The following is a 20,313-nucleotide window of genomic DNA, read 5'->3' on the forward strand; positions in this document are numbered from 1 at the left end:
CACGTGGGTCTAACGGCCCCTCTTGGAAACTAGCCGAGACCAGGTAGGCTCACGAGTTGGCTTATTTGGCAGCTGTTGAATAGTCATCAGTCGCAAGTGCTTACTAGTTGCTGCTTGTGCTGATTCCATTGCCTGCAGTGCCTCCCCTCTTAACATTCCCGGTGACTTTGTTCTTGTTTGTACCCAGAGCGCGCGCTTTCCACCTCCGGTATTACTTTGCAACGTGTACATGCCGTTCTAGAGAGGCGACAGCGGGAGCTGCACATAAATATTGTTTTTCGCGTCTCCAAGGGCTACCAGCCAGTTCAGTCACTATTATTTGTCGAATTGGAATGTCAGTGCTTAGTGTTGGGGATCCGCCACCTTGGGAATAGACAGAAAATGGGAGGAGGCTCAAGTGAGAGCTATTATATCTTCATTTAGCTAAGGCGGAGGGCTTGGCATACTTTGAGGCTCTAAGATTACACAGGTAAGTGAAATAGAATCCCTGCGCTGAAGGAGCAGATACTGAGGAGAAACTGCGTGTAATTAAGCTGTTACACAGTTCAGTTTGATAAATGCTGCTCTACTAGAATAACATAGGCATGAGTGGTTTGCAGTTCTTGGGTAGGCTAGAAATAGTTTCCTAGTAGGGAAGATGGAGCCAGCTAGCTGGGTGGGGAAGGAATTGTAAATGCTTGTCACAAGAACTGAAAAGAAGAAAAAGGCATCACAGGCATTTCTAGGTATATGCCAAGACAGTAGGAACTTTCAGGAAACTAAATAATTAGGAATGAGCAGAGTTCATGTGCTGGTAGAGTTGGGTTAGATGAATTGTGGAAGTAGGTAAAAACGTGAAAAAAGAGGGATAGTGAGGGAAGAAAACAGGGAACTATCAGAGTAAAGTTATGTCATAGACACTAAGGGGGAGAAGTTTAGGGAGCATTAAGGGCCGAGTCATCTAGGGGAAGACAGTTTTCCTCAGTTTCAGCTTTTGGTGACTTAAGGTTTATGATAATGAGGCCAGAAGTAACTCAGAGTTTCTGCAGAATGGGAGTGGAGTTTGCCTAGCAGTCAGGGAAGATGAAGGAAAAGGAATGAATGAAGCACTTAGAGTTCATTCCGGAATTAGGTCAGTGAAAGGGAATATAAAAAGAGGAGCTGTTAGGAAGTGTCCCTAAGTAGATGGATGAGATTATATAGGAGTTGTGATTAATTAAATTTAAATGGGAGAAGAAGGTTTTTCACTGCTTTCAAAACTTAGCACTTGGAGACTGTGCAAGAAATACTCCTATAAATGTTAATTGAGCTGTACTCTGCCAAGCGCACCTAGCTGAACAGTGGTACTGGGATGTGCTGTCAACCCTTATTCCTTAAGGTAGCCTGGGCGTAAATTTCCTAGAGTGTTTAACAGGAAAGCATTTACTTTATTAGCGTATAAGAAATGGCCCTGCTCAGACAGTTTAACTGGCCTGTCAGAAATAAGGCTGGCATTTCCAACAAAATTTAAAAAGCATTTTAGCTTAGCAAACAGCTGATCATAAAATAAGAGAACACAAAAATATCTTTAAAAACTACAGCATAAACTCAGAGGCTACTCATATTCACATTTTAGGGTTGTATTAACAATTCATATAAAATCAATTCATATGTATTCAACACTCATAAACCCAGCTTGGAACTTGGTATAGTAAATAGAGATGCTCTTACTAGGCAAGGTATTTAACAGGCAAAATCACAAATAGCTTTCTTGAGAAAGCAGCTACTATGTAAATCTCAAATGTGAACAAGATGGAAGCAGGTGATACATGCAAATTGATTTTTTTAAAGTATTTTTTGCAACAGCAGCAAGAAGAGTAACATGGTAACAACAGGTAACATGTACTGAGTGATTGCTATGTATTCTTTCAGGAGTGGCAGCCTCAGGAAAGCAGCTGTGACGGGGCACAGTGACATTAAATAGAAGTATAGGCAGCATAGTGTTGAAATAGAAGAATATCTTTCCTGTCAGCCCTTTTTTATTTTCCCAGTATCCATAGTCAGAAATCTTACGTCACTTTGGACTTAAGCTAATCTCCTAACTGGTCTCTCTGGCTTTTTAGCCAGGCCCTGTAAGTAATGTGCTCCATATTTTTTTTTCTTAAAAATTTTATGACTATATCATAATTTTTTAATACTAAGTATATAAAAGATTTATCTTTGAGAATAATAAAATGAATACCTTTATGCTCCTTCATGCATCTTCCTGCTTTTCTCTCACATACATAACACCCCCATATGTTTTGAGATTATAAAATCTGTAGTATTATCTGGCAGTCATAGTTTTAAATGCTTTTCATATATTAGCTCATTACTATTTCATTTTTGAATGAGCAAAATGAGGCACAGGGGTTAAGTCAAGTTTACACAACTAGTAAATGGCAGAGCTAGTTTTGTTGTTCACTAGTTTGCCAGCCATTCAAAAACATTTCTCTGTGATCATCCCTAAATGTTCCACTAGTGCAAAAATTTCTCTAAAGCAGCAGTTTTCAAAGCATGGTCTGAAGACAGTTGAGGGTCCCTGAGGCCCTCCCAAGAGGGTCTACAATTACCTTCTTTACCCAGCCACTTTGTAGGGGACCAGATTTTCTTGTGTATCAACCAAAATCGCATTATCCAGCAGAGTGAATACGAAGCAAATGTAAGAATTCAGCAACCTTCTTTTTAGAATTCAAGAGATCTGTAAAAATGTGTTAAAAAAAGAAAGTGACTCTTTTCATTAATTTTTTGGATGTAGTTATTAGTAAATATGTTAACATTTAGATAAAACCCACATGAACAAAAAGTTCTTGGCGTTTTCAGTAATTTTTAAGAGTGTAAAGGGGTCCCAAAACCCGAAATATTTGAGAGGGGCAGTAGTGGTTTTAACTGCAAATGGGGCTGTGGGTTACAACTCGGTGGTGGGTTGTGGAATATGTTTAGTGACTGAGGACATAATCATTTTTTTTAAAAAAAGAGGAAAGAGAGAAAATAGTTCAGCAAATAGACCTATGATTGAAATGGCAGGGTCATAGAGAGTGCATCTTTGGCTTTCTTTGATGATGCTGAATTGTTTTCCAAAGCAGTTGTACCAGTATATTCCCACCAACAGTCCCTTTAATCCATATCCTCTTGAACAGGTGGTATTGTCTCACTTTTGAATTTTTGCCAAGAAGGGAGTGTGATATGCTATCCCGTTCTTGTTCTGACTTGTGCTCCCCTGATCAATGGAGAAGATGCACCTTTTACTTTTTCATAACTTTACTCATAGTTTTTCTTCTATGAAATGCTTGTTTGTGTCTTTTGTTTGTCTTTGTCTTTTCCTGTTGATTTATAGTCACTCTTTATGTATTCTGGATGTTAATGCTTGCCTGTTTAGCCATATTCTAATTACTCTTTAGCTTGTCTTTCACTTGTCTAATATCTTTTAATGGGAGTTCTTAATGTTCATGGGGTAAAATTTATTAGTCTTTGTGTTTAGTGCTCTTTGGTTAGGACATTCTTATAGCAAAGGCCATTAATGACGTTCTTACGTATTTTTCTCTACAAGTTTTAAAGCTAGCCCTTTTAAGTCCTTAATATGCTTGAAGTTAATTTGTGTGCTGTGAAGTAGGGATCTAGTTTAATCTTTCTACTTAAGATGCACAGTTTCTCCAACATTACTTGTTAAATTTATCTTTCCCCAATGGTTTGCATTTCTAGCTATCAATATATTTCTCTATGTGTATGTTTGTTTTACTGGGCTCTTTGTTCCATGGTTGTGTTTGTCTCTCCCTGTATCTATACTCACTGTCTTAATGATTCTCCTTTTTATATTTCTGAGAGAGTACCTGCCTGTCTTCCTTGTTCCTTCAAGAGAAATGTTAGCTATTCTTGGTCCTTTGCTGTTCTTCAGTAGAAATTATAAAATCTGCTATTGGAATTTCAATTGAAACTACGTTGAATTTCTAGTTCAATTTGGGAATAACCAATGCCTTTACGATACTGAGGCTTCTCTCTGTTTCTTGTTACTCCAGTTTTTTTGAACTTAAACATTTTTCAGTAAGATTTTATAATTTCAGGTCTTGTACATCATTTATTAAATTTATTTTTAGTTTATTTTTTATATGTTTTCATAAGTTGCATTTCCTAGCTGGTATACAGAACTATTATACATTCTTTCATATTAATTTTACTCAGCAATTTGTCCTAAACTCTAATTCTAATAATTGAGGATTCTTTGGTATTTTCTATTTAGATGATCATAACCTGTGAAAGTTTGATTCTTTGTTTTCAGTCTTAACATTTATTACTTCCTTTCTTTATCTTAATATGCAGGCTACAAAATGCAACACAACATTGACTAGAAGTTGCCTTGCAGATATCTTTGCCTTGTTTCTGAATTTAAAAGGAATGTTTTAAATTTTGTACCATTAAATATGTTGTCATGTGTTTTTGTAAATTTTCTTATTACTGTAAGAAAATAGTTCTTTAATAATGGCTGGATATTGAATTTTATTGATTACTTTTTTGCATTTGTTGATGATAATATGGATTTTCACATTAAAGTGAAATGGATGTTCTAATGTTCACTCAGTCTTAAACATTCCTGGAATAACCCCATTTTGATCATACTGTATTATTTTTTCTATATAGTTGAGTATTGTTTGCAAAATTGTATTTTTTTTATGTACCTGATTTATTCCAGCCATGTTGCACGTTTCATTTGAAAAGAAGGCAAATAATACATGTTTCTTATCATCCTTCATACTTAATGCAGTGCCGTACACAGAGATGTTCAATAAATACTTGAATCGTAAGTGTTCCTAAGTCGGAACTAATGTTACCAGGGAAGAAAGTCATCAGACTAAACGTTTTGCCTTTAATCCTGAAAGTTTCTCTTAGAATCATATCATTTTAGGTGGAAAAATATTTACTGAATGCTTGGGGTCTTGGAAAGCATACTGATTAGGAGTTAGACTCGGGCTAAGTAGCTCTGAGACCTTAAGCAAATGGTTTAAGTTTTCTTAGCCTGTTTTTTTCACCTACAAAATGGGGACAATAATAGTTGCTATGCTTCCTTTGGGGGCTTTTGTAATAACTAAAAGAGAATATGAATGTGCTTGGAAAAAATAAGTTGACAAATCTAAGATTCTATATTTACTGTTCTGAAAAATCCCAAATATATTTTTCTGAACTCTAAGTGTAGATACTTTCTTACTTATCAGGATTGTTGTGAGGATCAACTGAGATAATGGAAATTGTAAATTGTAAAGTACCATGCAAGTTTGAGGTTTGTGGGTTGTTTTGTTTTTATTTTGCATATGTATATATTACATGCATATGGGGGAGCCTAATTCTGCTTGAAAGATCCTTTGCCCTTCAGTAGTTCTCAGGTACCCATGAAAGCAAGAAGAATTCACTTGAAATCTATCATCTCAGATGGCTGCTATCTTTAGAAAGGACAGTTGTCAGGGTTAGCTCTTGGTAAGCAGGTGTGGACTTAAATGGTGAACAATTTCTTACACTAATACAAAACTTTAAATGATGAGTACCTCACTCTGCCTAAACTGTACAAACAGTGTGGTTTATGCTGAACACCTGCTTTCTTTCTGGGAGTCAGGAATGTAACCAGCCCCCAATGAAAACTTTGGCCACTGAGTCAAAGGAGCCTTGGTAGAAAACACTTCACAAAAGTTGTCACTATTAGTTGCTGAAGGAATTAAGCATATCCTGCAAGCAGCTAGAGAGGAATTTTGAAAGCTTGTGCCTGATATCTTATGGACTTCACCCCCATGGGTCTTTTGCTTTTCCTGATTTTTGCTTTGTATCCTTTTGCTGTAATAAATCCTAGTGATGAGTATAACTATATGCTGAGTCCTTTCAGCCCTTCTAGCAAATCATCGAACCTTGGGCTGGCCCTGGGGACTGCTCACAGTCATGGTGACAGTAGTTGGAAGCTTCTCTAAATTCAAGTTCCCAGATACCAGCCAAGAATCAGCCTTGTAAGCAGACATCTCTTAAGTATAGCAGTTGAATGTCTGCTATGTTAATCCTTTCTGCACAGTCTTTCTATGACGTTTGTGCTCTTTGTTGTTGTTTGGTTTAAAGGAAATTGTATTTTGTAATTTATATTTTATAAATATATGTTTGTAATTTTATAATTTATATACTTGAATGGAATAATTCAATTTTATGGACAATGTGCAGTTTTCCTGTTTTGCAGAGGAATTATATAATTAATTCATTCAACAGATTTATTAAATATCATTATTGAGTGTTTTTATTGGAACTTTAGTGGGGATGACTATGTTTTTCCAACATCAATTCTCCGGTGTTAACTGGGTGTCTTACAATCTATTTGATTCTGCTGCTAACTAGTTGAAGATAGTGCAGGTCCCACAGGTTAAGGGGCTGGGTCCCACATAACTGCCCCTACGTCAGTCCCAGGTGTCCTGAAGGTAGGTTTTTGCACTTCTGCCCAGTCAACAACAAATGAAGGAGTTCCCATGACCCTTTCTCCTCACATTTATTAATTTGCTAGAATGACTTACAAAACTCAGGAAAGTCTGTTATGCTTACAGTTAGTTTTTTTTTTTTTTAGAACTCAGAAACAGCCAAATGGAAGAGACACATAGGGCCAGATATAAAGGGTCTTCCATGACCACTCTGGATGCTCCTGGAACTTCATTGTTCAAGAGTTTTTATGAAGGTTTCATCATGTACTTGTGATTTATTCAATTATTGGCATTAGTAATTGAACTCAGTCTCCAACCCCTCCCTTCTCCTGAGGTCAGGGTGTGGGGCTGAAATTTCTAACACTAATCACTTACTTGGCTTTTCGGGCTACCAGCCCTCATCCTGAAGCTATCTAGGGGGCCCCACTATTGGTATAACAAAGACACTTATCACTTTACAAATTCCCAGAGCTTTTGAATCTGTGTGTCAGGAACCAAGGACAAAAACTTTTTTTTTTTTAATTCCACATGGCATAGAGATACTAAATATATCAAGTAGGGATAAGCATTTTTTTTAAAAGAATAAAGGCTTCAGAGTGACAGAAAGGTGCTATTTTAGGGATGGTAGTCAGGGAAACCCTTACTGACAAGACTTTTGAGCAGATGACTGAGTGGCATGAGGACGGGAGCTTTCCAGGCAGATAAATCTAGCAAAGGAAAACAGTGTACTTTGCATTTTAGAAATTCAAAAGTTGGTTAGTATAGCTCAAATAATGAGGGGGCAGAAGGGTGTGGAGAAAGAGTGGGAGGGAATGAAGTCAGAGTTAGCCTGAGGTCAGGTATGTGGGGCCATAAAAGCCATGGTTAGGAGGCACCTGGGTGGCTCAGTCAGTTGAGCTTCCGACTCTTAATTTCAGCTCAGGTCATGATCTCGGGTGGTGAGAACGAGCCCCACATCAGACTATACGCTCAGCGCAGAGCCTGCAGGAGATTCTCCCTCTCCTTCTGCCCCTCCCCCTGCTCGTTTGCATGCACATGCACTCTTATGTGCGTGCTCTCTCTCTCTCTCTCAATGCATAAGCCATGGTGAGAATTTTGGATTCTATTCTGTGATGGAAATCTATTGGAGGGTTTTAATTAGGGGTATTACTCTAATATACTTTTTTTTTTTTTTAACTATCATAACTATTACTACTTGGAGACAGACTAAGGGGATGAGGACAAGAGTGATTAGAAGGCTATTAATGCAGTCCAGACAACAGATCACAGTAGTGTCAACCAGGGCATTCGTAGTGGAATTAATGAAAAATTGGAGAGTTTCTGGAGATACTTTGAAGACAGAGGCCCAACAAGATACTGAAAAATTGGACATGGGTGTATGAGAAATGACTTCATCCAAGTGTTTTGACCTGAGCAGTTGGGTGCATAGTGGTGCCAGTTGTTGTGGTATGCTGGGAGAGGAGCAGGTTTTGGGAGTTAGTTCAAGAATTTGTTATAGGCATATAAAATTTGAGGTGCCCATCCAAGTGGAAATAATGAGTAGGAAGGTTAGTTTGAATATAGAGTAAGAGCGCAAAAGAGCTCTGGATTCCATAATTAAACTTGGAAGTCTCAGCAAGTAAAGGCTTCTCGAAGTCCTAGGAGTTGATGAGATTAAAGGAATTCATGTAGAAGAAAACCATAAGTAAAAGGACTAAGCTTTGGGGCACTTCGGCATTTAGAAAGAGGAAGAAGAGAGCCAAGGAGATTCTTAGGAAGAAGCCTGTATTGTTAGGAAAACCAAAGAATGTGCTCCATCTTCTAAGGAAAGTGTTGGGATGAAGTGATCTCTATCACATGCTTCCGGGGGTCACCGAATTCAGCAGTGTAAAAGTCACTGGTGAGCTTGATGAGCTGTTACTCTGAATTGGTGAAGACTCAAGTCTGATTGGAGAGGGTAAGAAGTGAGGGACTAAGAGGCAGCAGCAGTTACAATTATTTTAAGTCTTTGTTGTAAGTGCTGAGAAATGAGACAGGCGCTGGAGGAGAGTCCTAAAGTTCAGGAAAGCTTTTGTTTGTTTTGTCCTTAATGATGATGTGAAAGGTCTAGTGGAGTGAAATAGCATCAGGAGTGGAAGGGATTTTATGGGAACCAAAACTTTGAGCAAGTAGGAGGAGATCGGTCCTTTAAACAAACTTTAAACAAACCTCATTCCTTATTTCAGGGGAGGGAAGGCAAAATGTATGGGAACAGGTGTAGTAGGTAAGCTGGTGGTTCTCTTTTGAGAACTAGTTAATTGTTCAGTTAACCACCTCTGATTCTATAGAGGGTGAGATTGGGGTGGGGGTGAGGTAGGTAGGCAAGTCTAGTGTTTTGAACCTCCTTTTCCTCTTTTGTAAAACAAGGAGCGTATATTGGATTGTTTCTGTAGTTCTTCCCAACTGTTAATTTATTACTTTTCTCATCCCTGAAGTTTATAACTTATCCCCAATTGTTTTTCTCACTTGGAAAGACCTGGCTATTAAGACCACATACTGTTTTTTTCTTGCTCTATTATTATTCTTAGGTGTTTACCTAACTCTTTGCCATCTTAACCATTTTTAAGTGTATGGTTCAGTAATGTTAAGTATAATAATATTGTGGTGAAACATCTCCAGACTTTTTCATCTTACAGAACTCTCTCTCCATTAAACAACTCTCCTTGGCAATCTCCCCTGCCCCAGTAACCAACATTCTGCTTTCAGTTTCTATGACTTTGACACCTCATGTAAGTAGAATCATAAAGTATTTGTCTTTTTGGACTAGCTCATTTCACTAAGCATAATGTCCTCAAGGTTTATCCATTATGTCCCATGTAATGGGATTTCCCTCCTTAAGGCTGAATAATACATATGTACATACCACATTTTATCCTCTTACTGTTTTTATTAGATACATTTGTGTGTATATGTTAAGGGTTGCCAGTTCTGTATTTCTTGGTTTAATTTTATTTCAAAATAATTCTTGTAAATAATTTTTTCAAGTCCATTTTATTTTCTGTTTTGCTTTTGATTTATGTATTCTTCTCATTCATAACAGAATGGTGTTTGTGTGTAAATAAAATTTTATATTTGGGTATTTGATATTTCTAATTGCCCCCCTCCTACCTCTTTTTCCTAAAGCATAAATTTTTTGAAGCAAGAACTATGCCTTTCTTTCTGTATACCACAGCGTCTGTATATTTTACACTACATATTTTTAAGTAAAACATACTAAATTTATTATGAGTATCATTTAAGTATTTCTGTGCAGCATTTCTATTCAAGTTGTTTGAAAATTATTTCCTTTTTACAGTGTCCGGCATATGGCTATATTTAGACACATAAGAAACACTTGAAAAGTTTTATTTTTTTTAAGTAATGATCGAATTGTGTTGTGTATCGTCAGTGGGCTCTATTTTTTCTGTCATCTCTATCGGTGGAACATGAGCAATACAATTCTGAGTCAGGAATAAATCGTGTGTGTGCGTGAGCTTGTGTAAGTGTGTGTATTCACATCCCATTTGCAGTTTAAAATTTTGAAAGGTAATTTTTATATTTTTATTTTTCAGAACATCTTAGTCGAACCTGCAAGGTCTAATGGAAGTATGGTTCGCCATTCCTCATCTCCATATGTAGTATATCCACCTGATAAGCCTTTCCTTAATAGTGATCTACGGCGCTCCCCGAACAAGCCTACATTTGCCTATCCGGAAAGTAACAGCAGAGGTAATAGAGCCTAACAAAATAGATGGTTTTTTGGTTTGTTTGTTTATCCACTGCTCTAAAACTCTTGTGTCTTCCATGTATTTTAAAATTAGGGGCGTGGCACCTGGGTGGCTTAAGTCAGTTAAGCATCCAACTCTTGATCTCTGCTCAGGTCATGATCTCATAGTCTTGATTCTCTCTCTCCGTGTCTCCCACCCTAACCCTACTCCCCGCTCACGCACATGCTCACTCTCTCTCTCTCAGAAAAACAAACAGGGGTATCTATTTCCCCTTTCCTATTTTTAATCTCCTCAAAGTACAGCACTTTTCTTCTGTTCACTGATTATTAAACAGTATCATCCACCAAATCATCCAGGCTAATAGATACTTTGAGAAATCTAGGACTGCTCTGTCATATGCAGTATCAGTCAGAAGCCAAAAATCAGTATTTTTGCCTCTGAAATATCCCAAAGATTTATTGGTTTTTTCTCTTCATTCTCATTGCTTTTGTGCAGAGTCTCATCATCTATCACATAGGTAATTGTGATATACTTCTAAATGATTGCTTAGCCTGTGGTCTCCCTCTCATCCCCATTTAAACAACATTCCTGCCATCATCTCTCCTACTTTTTTTTTTTTAATTTTAATGTTTTTTTATTATATTATGTTAGTCACCATACAGTACATCCCTGGTTTCTGATGTAAGGCCCAGTGCTTCATTGAGTATAACACCCAGTGCACCATGCAACACGTGCCCTCCTCACTACCCATCACCAGTCCATTCCATTCATCTCTCCTACTTTAAACAAATTTTAGCACCTCTCCATGGCTTACATAACAAAGTCCTAGATTTTTTTTTTTTAATCTGGACTCTATCTGCCTTACCAATTTCATCCCTATCTTCTCTTATGTTCTTCCTTACCCACAGATCCTTTGCCCTGGCTACTTTGAAATATATTTGTTCCCAGAACTTGCCATCTGTATTAGCTTTCTTGCTGCCTTAACAAATTACCACAGCTCAGCAACTTTAACACAAATGTGTCATCACACAGTTTCTGTAGGTGAAATCTGGATGGGCTTAGCAGGGTCTTCTGCTTAGGGTCCTATGAGCCTGAAATCAAGATGTCGAGGGCTGTGTTCCTTACTAGAGAGTATAGGGAGGAATCTGCTCTCAGCTCATTCAGATTTTTGGCCACATTCAGTTACTTGTAGTTATAGAACTGAGGTTCCATTGTCTTGCTTTTAGTCAGGGCAAGTCTTTCCTCCTAGAGGCTGTCTGCATTCCTTCGTTTGCTTTCTTTATGGCCCTGTTCAGGAATGCTGGGTCATGTGTCTTTCATGCTTCATATCTCTCTATTTAGGGTCCTTTCCCAAAGTCCCTTTTGCCAAATAGCAGGTAGTCAGAGTTGGAAGGATTAGGACATAGGTATCTTTGGGTATCCATTCTGGCTATCAGACTGTCCATGTCAAGCTTATAAGTCTTTCTCATGCTGTGCCCTCTTACTGAAATCTTTCTGTTGTAGAATTGTACTCTTTAAAACGTTATATATTATTTATTTTGAGAAGTCTACCAGCTTCCCCAACACATACCTCTTCTTGCTTTCCTCAGATGTCTCTTCCTCTTGGTCCTTTACTCATACTTCAGAGCCTTCATCAGGGGAAAGCTGGTAGTGGTGTCCTTGTCTGTCCATCCCATACTGGAAGTAGATATCATTGGATTGATACAAAAAATAAAAGCATAATGGATCATAATGAATATCCTGAGGCATTGCTTAAAGAGTTCACCATGCTCTGAAGGGATAAAAGATGCCGATTTACTGTTTACACATTATTTTTTCTTTTGTTTACTTTCCTCTTCATCTCCTTTTTCCCTCTTCTCTGATGTGTTCTTTAAAACCAGTAGTGACACACAAGCAGAATATAGCATTATTGCTAACACACTGGGCTGAACATTTGCTGACTTTCTGCTCTATGAATAAATCTGCCCATTTAACTTTTCTTATTCTTTTCATTCTTTAGTAATTACTTTACTCTGAACTTTTTTTTAAAGTTTTAGATAGAGGTAAAGATTAGAACTAGATAAAATACTGTAGCGGAAGGATTGATATCTAATTCCTAGAACTTGTACTCCTGCTAGAACTTTGTTGCATGATTATTTTTGTGTGTGTACTTATTTTTTAAATAATTACTAAATTTTAACAGATTTTTATCCACTGTGGGCTTCAGTTATTTATTCTTTGCTTTTTTACCATATGTTGTTTGTATGCTGTACAACTTTAATTTTTCAAAATTGCTAAAGTCTTTAGCTGCTGTGTTCGGATGAGTAGCATTTTATTACTTGTTTTATTAACCATTTAATTAATTAGCATTTTCTTTATTATCATCATCTTTGAAACACTATATCCTGTAAGTAAGAGGTTTCTAGTTGGTAAGTTGAGCATTGATATAGATATTCGTGGAAAACACCAGACTTCTGTTTGAATGAGTGGAGTCTTACTTTGAATAGCTACTCTGTATGATAAACTTTTCTTCTTTACATGTGATAAGTGCTTTTTTTGCACTAATACATTACAGGAAAAAAGACTTTATTATTCTTCTTTAGTTCTAGTTTAATATATTTTCTTTTGATAAATTACCGTTTCACTTTGCTATCTAATAATCACTTTGAAAATGTAGTTTGATTACTGCCATGGAAAGAGATAAAGTATGTTTCTTGTAATTCTTATTTTCATATTCATTTTGAGTTTTAGAAAAGAGATAAGCAAGAAATTAGAAGTTATTACTGCCTTCAAAAAATGTATTGTCCTTGGAATCCCTTTTTTCCCCTCCCCCTTGGAGCCCTTTAAAAAAAAAATGGTAACTAATGTCAATCCAATAAAGTTTAACCTATTGTTCATGTGATTTAATACATTTCACATAATGGTAGTGTGTAGAATGGCTTGAACATCTGAAGCAAGATAACTGTGAGGCAATTCTGCTAGGCCTTTACTGTCTAAACCTTTCACTTATCCTAGTCCATGTGGTAAATGACATGGTAACACATGTATAGCACATGGAGATAAACTGACGGGGCTGATGGGAACTAGTCTGGGGTCTTCCACTGTGCCAGGCCACTCATGGCCCCCGTAAGAGCTGAGAGAGAAAACATCTTAGCCTATTACAAATTTGTGCCACACCTGTTGGGAAATGCTCAGCATTACTGTGACCAGTGAGAGAATCAAGTTATAGCTAGTGTGCTAGGTATTGATAACAATTTACTGTCCATCTGTTCTTCTAAAGTACTGGTTCTCCAATTTTTTAGTTCAGGAAACCCTAATTAACCCACTTCATGTTTACATAAATATGTTAATGAAAAATAACTGTTTTTCAAATTTAAAAAATATGCTGCTAAGAGTGACATTGTTTTATTTTATAATTTGTAAATCTCTCATTTCTGACTTAATAGAAAACTCCTTGATTCTTACCTATTTTTGCATTCCATTTGTGTTAATAAATTGTTTTGATTGAAGTATGTGAAAAAAATGTGGCCTTACATGGATATGTAGGAGGAAAAGAAGTAATACTTTAATAGCCTTTCCAACAATTTGTGGATATTTTTATTTGATATTACACCAAAACTTAGCAAGTGGTTTCTTAAAATTTAGTTGCCTTGTGGAATGTGAAAACATCATTGAATTTTTCATATTCTGGGACCTCAGGACCACCTACATGGTAGGAGATTAACTCAGAGGACTCACAAGTTTCAGAAGTGGTTGTAATTATGGCTGAGACTTACTACAGTAGAATCTGTCCGAGATGCAGGCTTCCAAATTTCTCCCTCATGGAGGTCACACAGAAAAACACTTCTTCCTCCAGCAATAAACTGTATTGATGTGTAGTTGTTTCTGCCCAGGAAAGCCCACTTAAGGCTCAGACACTATGGCTTTTATTTGGAGCTGGTCACACAAACACTTTGTGCCTGTGCAGTCATGATATTAGCCATAAAACACTTCGTTTACACAATCAAGGCAGACTTGGGCAGCAGGATTTAGTGCCATAGGCATACAAAACCTTATTAATTAGTAACTTAGGGAACATTCCAAGAGCCTTGTTTCCAGAGGGTAGCCAAGGTTCAGGTCTGCTGTATAAATTTTTTTTGTAGGAATTTATTTAATTGAAGGATAGTTGACACACAGTGTTAGTTTCAGGTATACAACATAGGGATTTGACAGTCCTATATATTACACTCTTCTCACCACAGTAAGTGTAGTTTACTATCACCATGCAGTGTTATTGCAGTATTACTGGCTGTGTTGCTTGTGCTGTACTTTTCATCCCTGTGACTTATTGTAACTGGAGTTTGTACCTCTTAATCCCCTTCACTATTCTGACTATCTCGCACTCTCCTCCCTCTGGCAACCACCAGTTCTCTGTATTTATGAGTCTGTTTCTGTTTTGTTTGTTTATTGGGGTTTGTTTTGTTTTTGTTTTGACTCCACATACAAGTGAAATGATACAGTATTTGTCTTTCTCTGGCTTATGTCATTTAGCATAAACTCTCTAAGTTGATCCATGTTGTCATGTATGGCAAGATTTTGTTCTTTCTTATGGCTGAATAATATTCCATTATGTATATATGTGTGGAATATGTAATACTCCATTATATATACCACATCTTCTTTATTCATCTATGGATGGACGCTTAGATTGGTTATTATAAATAATGCTGCAGTAAACATAGGAGTGCATGTGTCTTTTCAAATTACTGTGTTTTCTTTGGGTAATCAGTAGTGGAATTATTGGATCATATGGTATTTCTTTCTTTTTTTTTTTTTTTTTTTAGGAACCTCCTTAATGTTTCCACAGTGTTTTCCCCAGCTCATATTCTTATCAACAGTGCATAAGGGATCCCTTTTCACATCCTTGTCAACACTTGTCATTTCTTGTCGTTTCGATACTGGCTGTTCTGACTGGTGTGAAGTGATACCTCATAGTGGTTTTGACTTGGCATTTCCCTGATTATTAGTGATGTTGAACATCTGTTCATGTGTCTGTTGGCCATCTATATGTCTTCTTTGGAAAAATGTCTATACATGTCTTCTCGTTTTTGGTTGGATTATTTGTGGATTTTTTTGGTGTTGTGTTTTAGGAGTTCTTTGTCTATTTTGGACATTAACCCCTTATCAGAGACAGGATTTGCAAATATCTTCTGCCATTCAGTAGGTTGCCTTTTCGTTTTGTTGATGGCTTCCTTTGCTATGTAAAAGCTTTTTAGTTTGATACAGTCCTGATAGGTTATTTCTGCTTTTGTTTCCCTGTCATAAGAAGACATATCTATAAAAGTGTTGCTAAGGCCAGTGTCCAAGAGATTACTGTTTATATTTTCTTTTAGGAGTTTTATAGTTTCAGGTCTCACATTTAGGTCTTTAATCCATTTTGAGTTTATTTTTGTATTTGGCCCAAGAAAGTGGTCTGGGTTCATTCTTTTGCATATAGCTGTCAGTTTTCCCAGTACCACTTATTAAAGAGTCTGTCTTTTCCCCAGTGTATGTTCTTGCCTCCTTTGGTACAGATTAACTGATCATACAAGTTTATTTCTGGGCTCTCCATCCTGTTCCCATTGATCTGTGTGTTTATTTTTATGTCAGTACCGTACTGTTTTGATTACTGTAGCTTTGTTGTGTATCTTGAAATCTGGGATTGTGATACCTCCAGCTTTGTTTATCTTTCTCAAAATGGCTTTGGCTATTTAGGGTCTTTTCTGGTTCCATGTAAATTTTAGGATTAAATTCTAGTTCTGTGAGTAATACCAATTGATATTTTGATAAAGATTACATTGACGTAATAGGGACATTTTAACAATTCCTTCAGTCCAGGAGCATGGTATATCTTTCCATTTTTTTGTGTTGTTGAGAAACGTTAAAATAATTTTGGTGATATATAAGCAATTCCAGAATGTAGAAAAGGAGAGCATATACCTCAAACTGGGTCTTTTTGTTAATCCAGCACATCTGTGATACTACAGTTGCTGAAATACAGAACAAAAATGGTGTTGTTCCAGCCAATTGCTCTAGTAACTGTAAATGCAGAAGTAAAATACTAGCAAAATATACACTATTAGGTATAATCTAATGAAGGAATGCAAGAAATGTTTGGTATTACAAAGTTTTAGTAGTTCAGAAGAGGTTTAAAAAAAAAACCTGTATTGATGGAGCACCTGGGTGGCACAGTGGGTGTCCCACTCTTGGTTTTCGCTCAGGTAGTGATCTCATGGTGTTGGGATCAAGCTCCACATCAGGCTCTGTGCTCAGAGTGGCATGTGCTTGAGTTTCTTTCTCCTTCTCCCTCTGCTCCTCCAAACTGCGTTCTTTCTTTCTGGAATAAATAAATAAATCTTGGTGGGGGGAACCTGAATTGATATTAAAAGGCATAGAAATAATTTTCTCTTTTCCTATTACATTTGTTATCTAATTACTCCGGGTTTTTTAAAGAATTGTTCCTTTAAATACTAATCTTAAGTCTGGACTCTTTTCTTCTTCTCATAGTCTTTTCTGTTGATTTTTCAGGTTTCTACATTGTATGTGTTTCATGTCTGTGTTTTTTCTAATTACGCTGTAGTCTCATTGCATAATAGAAAGAATAAGCTGGCTATGATATAAAATATATCAGTCTCCTGTTTGGGGCCTATAACATTCTAGGCTCTAAAAATTCAGTGAATGAATGAATTATATTAATAAATGGAAAAGTATGCCTTGTTTTGAGTAAGAAGCCTGGATTTTTACAAGACAACAGTTCTTCCTACATATTATATGGTTTACATAATGTTTCATGTAAGTCATTGTTTAGGCTAAATGTTTCTGAATATTGGTAAGAATAAATTTGAAATGTTTTAAAGATTTCTGTAATGTGGGAGACTGGCAGTATTGATGTTTATAAGGTTTTAATAGTTAAAACACTAGAATAGTAATAGTGAAATCAGAATAAAAGTCCTGAAACTGTGGTTTCAGGTGTGTGTGTGTGTGTAAGTAATAATTACATCTATATATATTGGTACCTGTGTGAATTTGGTATATGATACAGATGCCTTTTAAAGTTCTTCCTTCAATACAAAAGTATGTTTTATTTCAGTTAAAGAATTAAATATAAACATATGTGAAACTGTAAGTACAATAAAGGAAAATATAAAGTTTATATATTCTTGAAGTTACAGAAGAATGTTCTACCTATATAAAGAACTTGATGTGAAAGATTGTTATAATGATACGAAAAATCAGAACATCTTTATACCAAAACTGACAGCATCTAAACCGGCAGCTGTATTTTCTGGAATTAAAGACCAATAATAAAGTGATAGGGGGAACTTTTTCTAAAGGAATTCAAAAGAAAATTAGCCAGTTACATATATATATATACTTTTTAAATATTTTATATATATTATATATACAATATATATGTTTATATTATATGTATTTTATATTATATATATATATATACTTTTAATAGAAATGCAAAATAAAATAACCAGAAGTAGTTTTTGTTTCTTAATCAAAATAACAGGAACATTGTAATTAATAGTGGTATCTGTTGCCAAAGACACATACATCTGATGAAAGTATAAATTGATATACAGCCTTTTATGAAGGTACTTTGTTTTAAGAGCCTTTCAAATATGGATATTTTTTGACTCAGCAACTTAATTTTTCAATTTTTAATTATTGATTATGAGGAAGTAATCTTTTAAGATTAGCTGATTGTATGAGGGAATGCTCACAGTCATAGTGCTAATTATCTGATTGTGTGAGGGAATGCTCACAGTTTCATAGTGCTAAAGTGAAAAACAAAACTCAGATTTTGATCTCAGTTTATTTTATGCATATCAAAAAAGATTGAAAGCAATAACCAAAAATGATAGTCATTATCTGTCTCTTGGTAGAAGGAGTATAAGTTGTTCTTTTTGTTGTATTTTCCTGTGCCTTCTGTAGTGACTGTATTATTTTTATAATCAGAAACTTTGGGGGGGGGCAGTTTAAAGAATGATTAGAATTTTTCCTATATAATGAAAAATAGAGATTTAAAAAAAATAGCCCTTTTTGTGCTTGAGATCTTTAACTCTACAGTTGGATTCTGCATGTGATCCTATTAATGAAACAGAAAAAGGATTGGTAGTTAATGTACTTTTGGACAGCTATGAATTTTATATGATTAGCTAAATATTTTTACCATTTTATCAAATCTTTAAAATGTTTTACCAGAACTTGGTTTTTGAGTATCTAGCACATTTCAGAGACTCTGAATATGTCTTTAAATGGATTTTTAATAAAACAATTATGTGACAGTAATTAGCATTTCATTTTTCCCCAAAAGGTGATTCTCCCCTGGGCCCACCCATATTTTATTTTTTATTTAGATGTGTTTTTTTTCATTGAACTATCTCCATATATTATTTATGTTTGGATTTGGCAGCTATATTTTCTGCTCTGAAGAATCTTCAAGATAAGATTCGACGCTTAGAACTTGAAAGGATTCAGGCAGAAGAAAGTGTGAAAACCTTGTCTAGAGAAACAATTGAATATAAGAAAGTATTGGATGAACAGATACAAGAAAGAGAGAATTCAAAGAATGAGGAGTCAAAGCACAATCAAGGTTTGTTTAATTATGAAGGGAATGAAACCTACAAATACACAAAATACAAAATGAAATATACAAAGTCAGTATTGTAAAATTATTCTAAAAGCAATTTCGCATTAGTATTTTCTAGTAGTCAGTGTCTTTGGGCACTCCAGAATTAAATTATACTCAAGTGCATTTCGAAGAGCACATGCTGATGGTCCTGCATTATATTTACTGACTGAATTCAAGACAGATTGGACTAGCATATAGAAAGGGAATGACTTAGGTCATCTGAATAGGCTTGTAGAGCTACTGTAAAGTGTTTGTTGTATACACAGTAGAGTCAGTTCCCATTAACAGCTTATTACAACTCTTCCATGAGTGAGCTAATTTCTGCTTTTCTCACGTATTCTTTTTAGAACTGACATCTCAGTTGTTAGCTGCAGAAAATAAATGTAATCTTTTAGAAAAACAGTTGGAATACATGCGCAACATGATAAAGCATGCAGAAATGGAAAGGACATCTGTCTTAGAAAAACAGGTATGGTGCATCACAGATTCGTTTTCAAGAACAGTTAGTTATGGGGAAAATTAGACTGACCTAAAGATTTTTTTTCTCAGTAAAGACTAACGGTTCTGTTACAATAATCATTTCTCCTTTTATCTTAATCAGTGATAGTAGTACCAGTAGGTCATCTTGAGAAACAACTAATGTAAGCTTTGAGGGAAAATGTAATTTGTTTCTTCAGCATAGCTATAAAGAGGTTTCCTTTTTGGATGACCCTCACACACCCTGCTGTATCCCCTGCGTACAGCTTTGATAGCTTCTGGCTTTTGAACAGTATGACAGCCCAAGACTGAAATTACTTGGAATCATTTATAGGGTGGGGAAAGGGGTCGTCAGTTCAATCTGCCATATGATTGGAAATGGAAAACGTTATATAGGGTAGTATAGTAATTCTTTTCATTGGGATATTCCAATTCTTAGGTTAGAAAGCATCTATAAGAGAAGAGTAAAATGTTTTGATTAGTATATCTATTAGGCATGTATAATAAATGTCTTTGAATTAATAAACTTGTTTCATAAGTAAATTTTAAATAGTCCATTTCATAAGAATGGTTCCAATACTGGAAATAAAATATGATTTATGCCCATTTTTAACTGTATTTTTTAAGGGCAGCAACTATCCACTAAGGTGGATTGGAGGGAATTAGTAATTCCCACAAATTCCTGGGAAAAAATTACTGTTTTATTTAATCTTATTCAAATTTCTGTTAGTATGACACTTACAGCCATAGTCTTGTAGATGAAGATATGCTGTTTATAAATTTAAGTGCTTAGTGTTTTGGCTTTTTACCAATAGACCTCAATTTAGCCTAGTTTAATGGTTTACTCTGGGACTGTCAGGTGGCCATCTTTTTAAAGCCTTAACACTAAAACTAAAAAAATAATAGATGTTTTACATAGAATTCAGAGGAAGTACAAATGATAGATACAAAAAACATAATTATCGCCTTAGTTTAGAGCTTAACTGTGTAAGGGAGCCAGACTCATTGAAAGTATTAGTGTATATGTATCTAATAA

General features: G+C 35.7%; 1 protein-coding gene across 1 annotated transcript in view; it reads left to right on the forward strand.

Annotated features, from left to right (window-relative positions):
* Positions 1-20,313, forward strand: part of CEP57 (centrosomal protein 57) — a 35,510-nt gene that overhangs the window by 585 nt on the left and 14,612 nt on the right. Inside the window, exons 2-4 of the mRNA XM_026505305.4 lie at positions 10,004-10,160; positions 18,582-18,761; positions 19,148-19,269. Coding sequence (XP_026361090.1) covers positions 10,004-10,160; positions 18,582-18,761; positions 19,148-19,269 — 459 coding nt within the window. The remainder of the gene's footprint in view (positions 1-10,003; positions 10,161-18,581; positions 18,762-19,147; positions 19,270-20,313) is intronic.

The sequence above is a fragment of the Ursus arctos genome, unplaced genomic scaffold (genome assembly GCF_023065955.2).
Source record: "Ursus arctos isolate Adak ecotype North America unplaced genomic scaffold, UrsArc2.0 scaffold_22, whole genome shotgun sequence".
NCBI lineage: Eukaryota > Metazoa > Chordata > Mammalia > Carnivora > Ursidae > Ursus > Ursus arctos.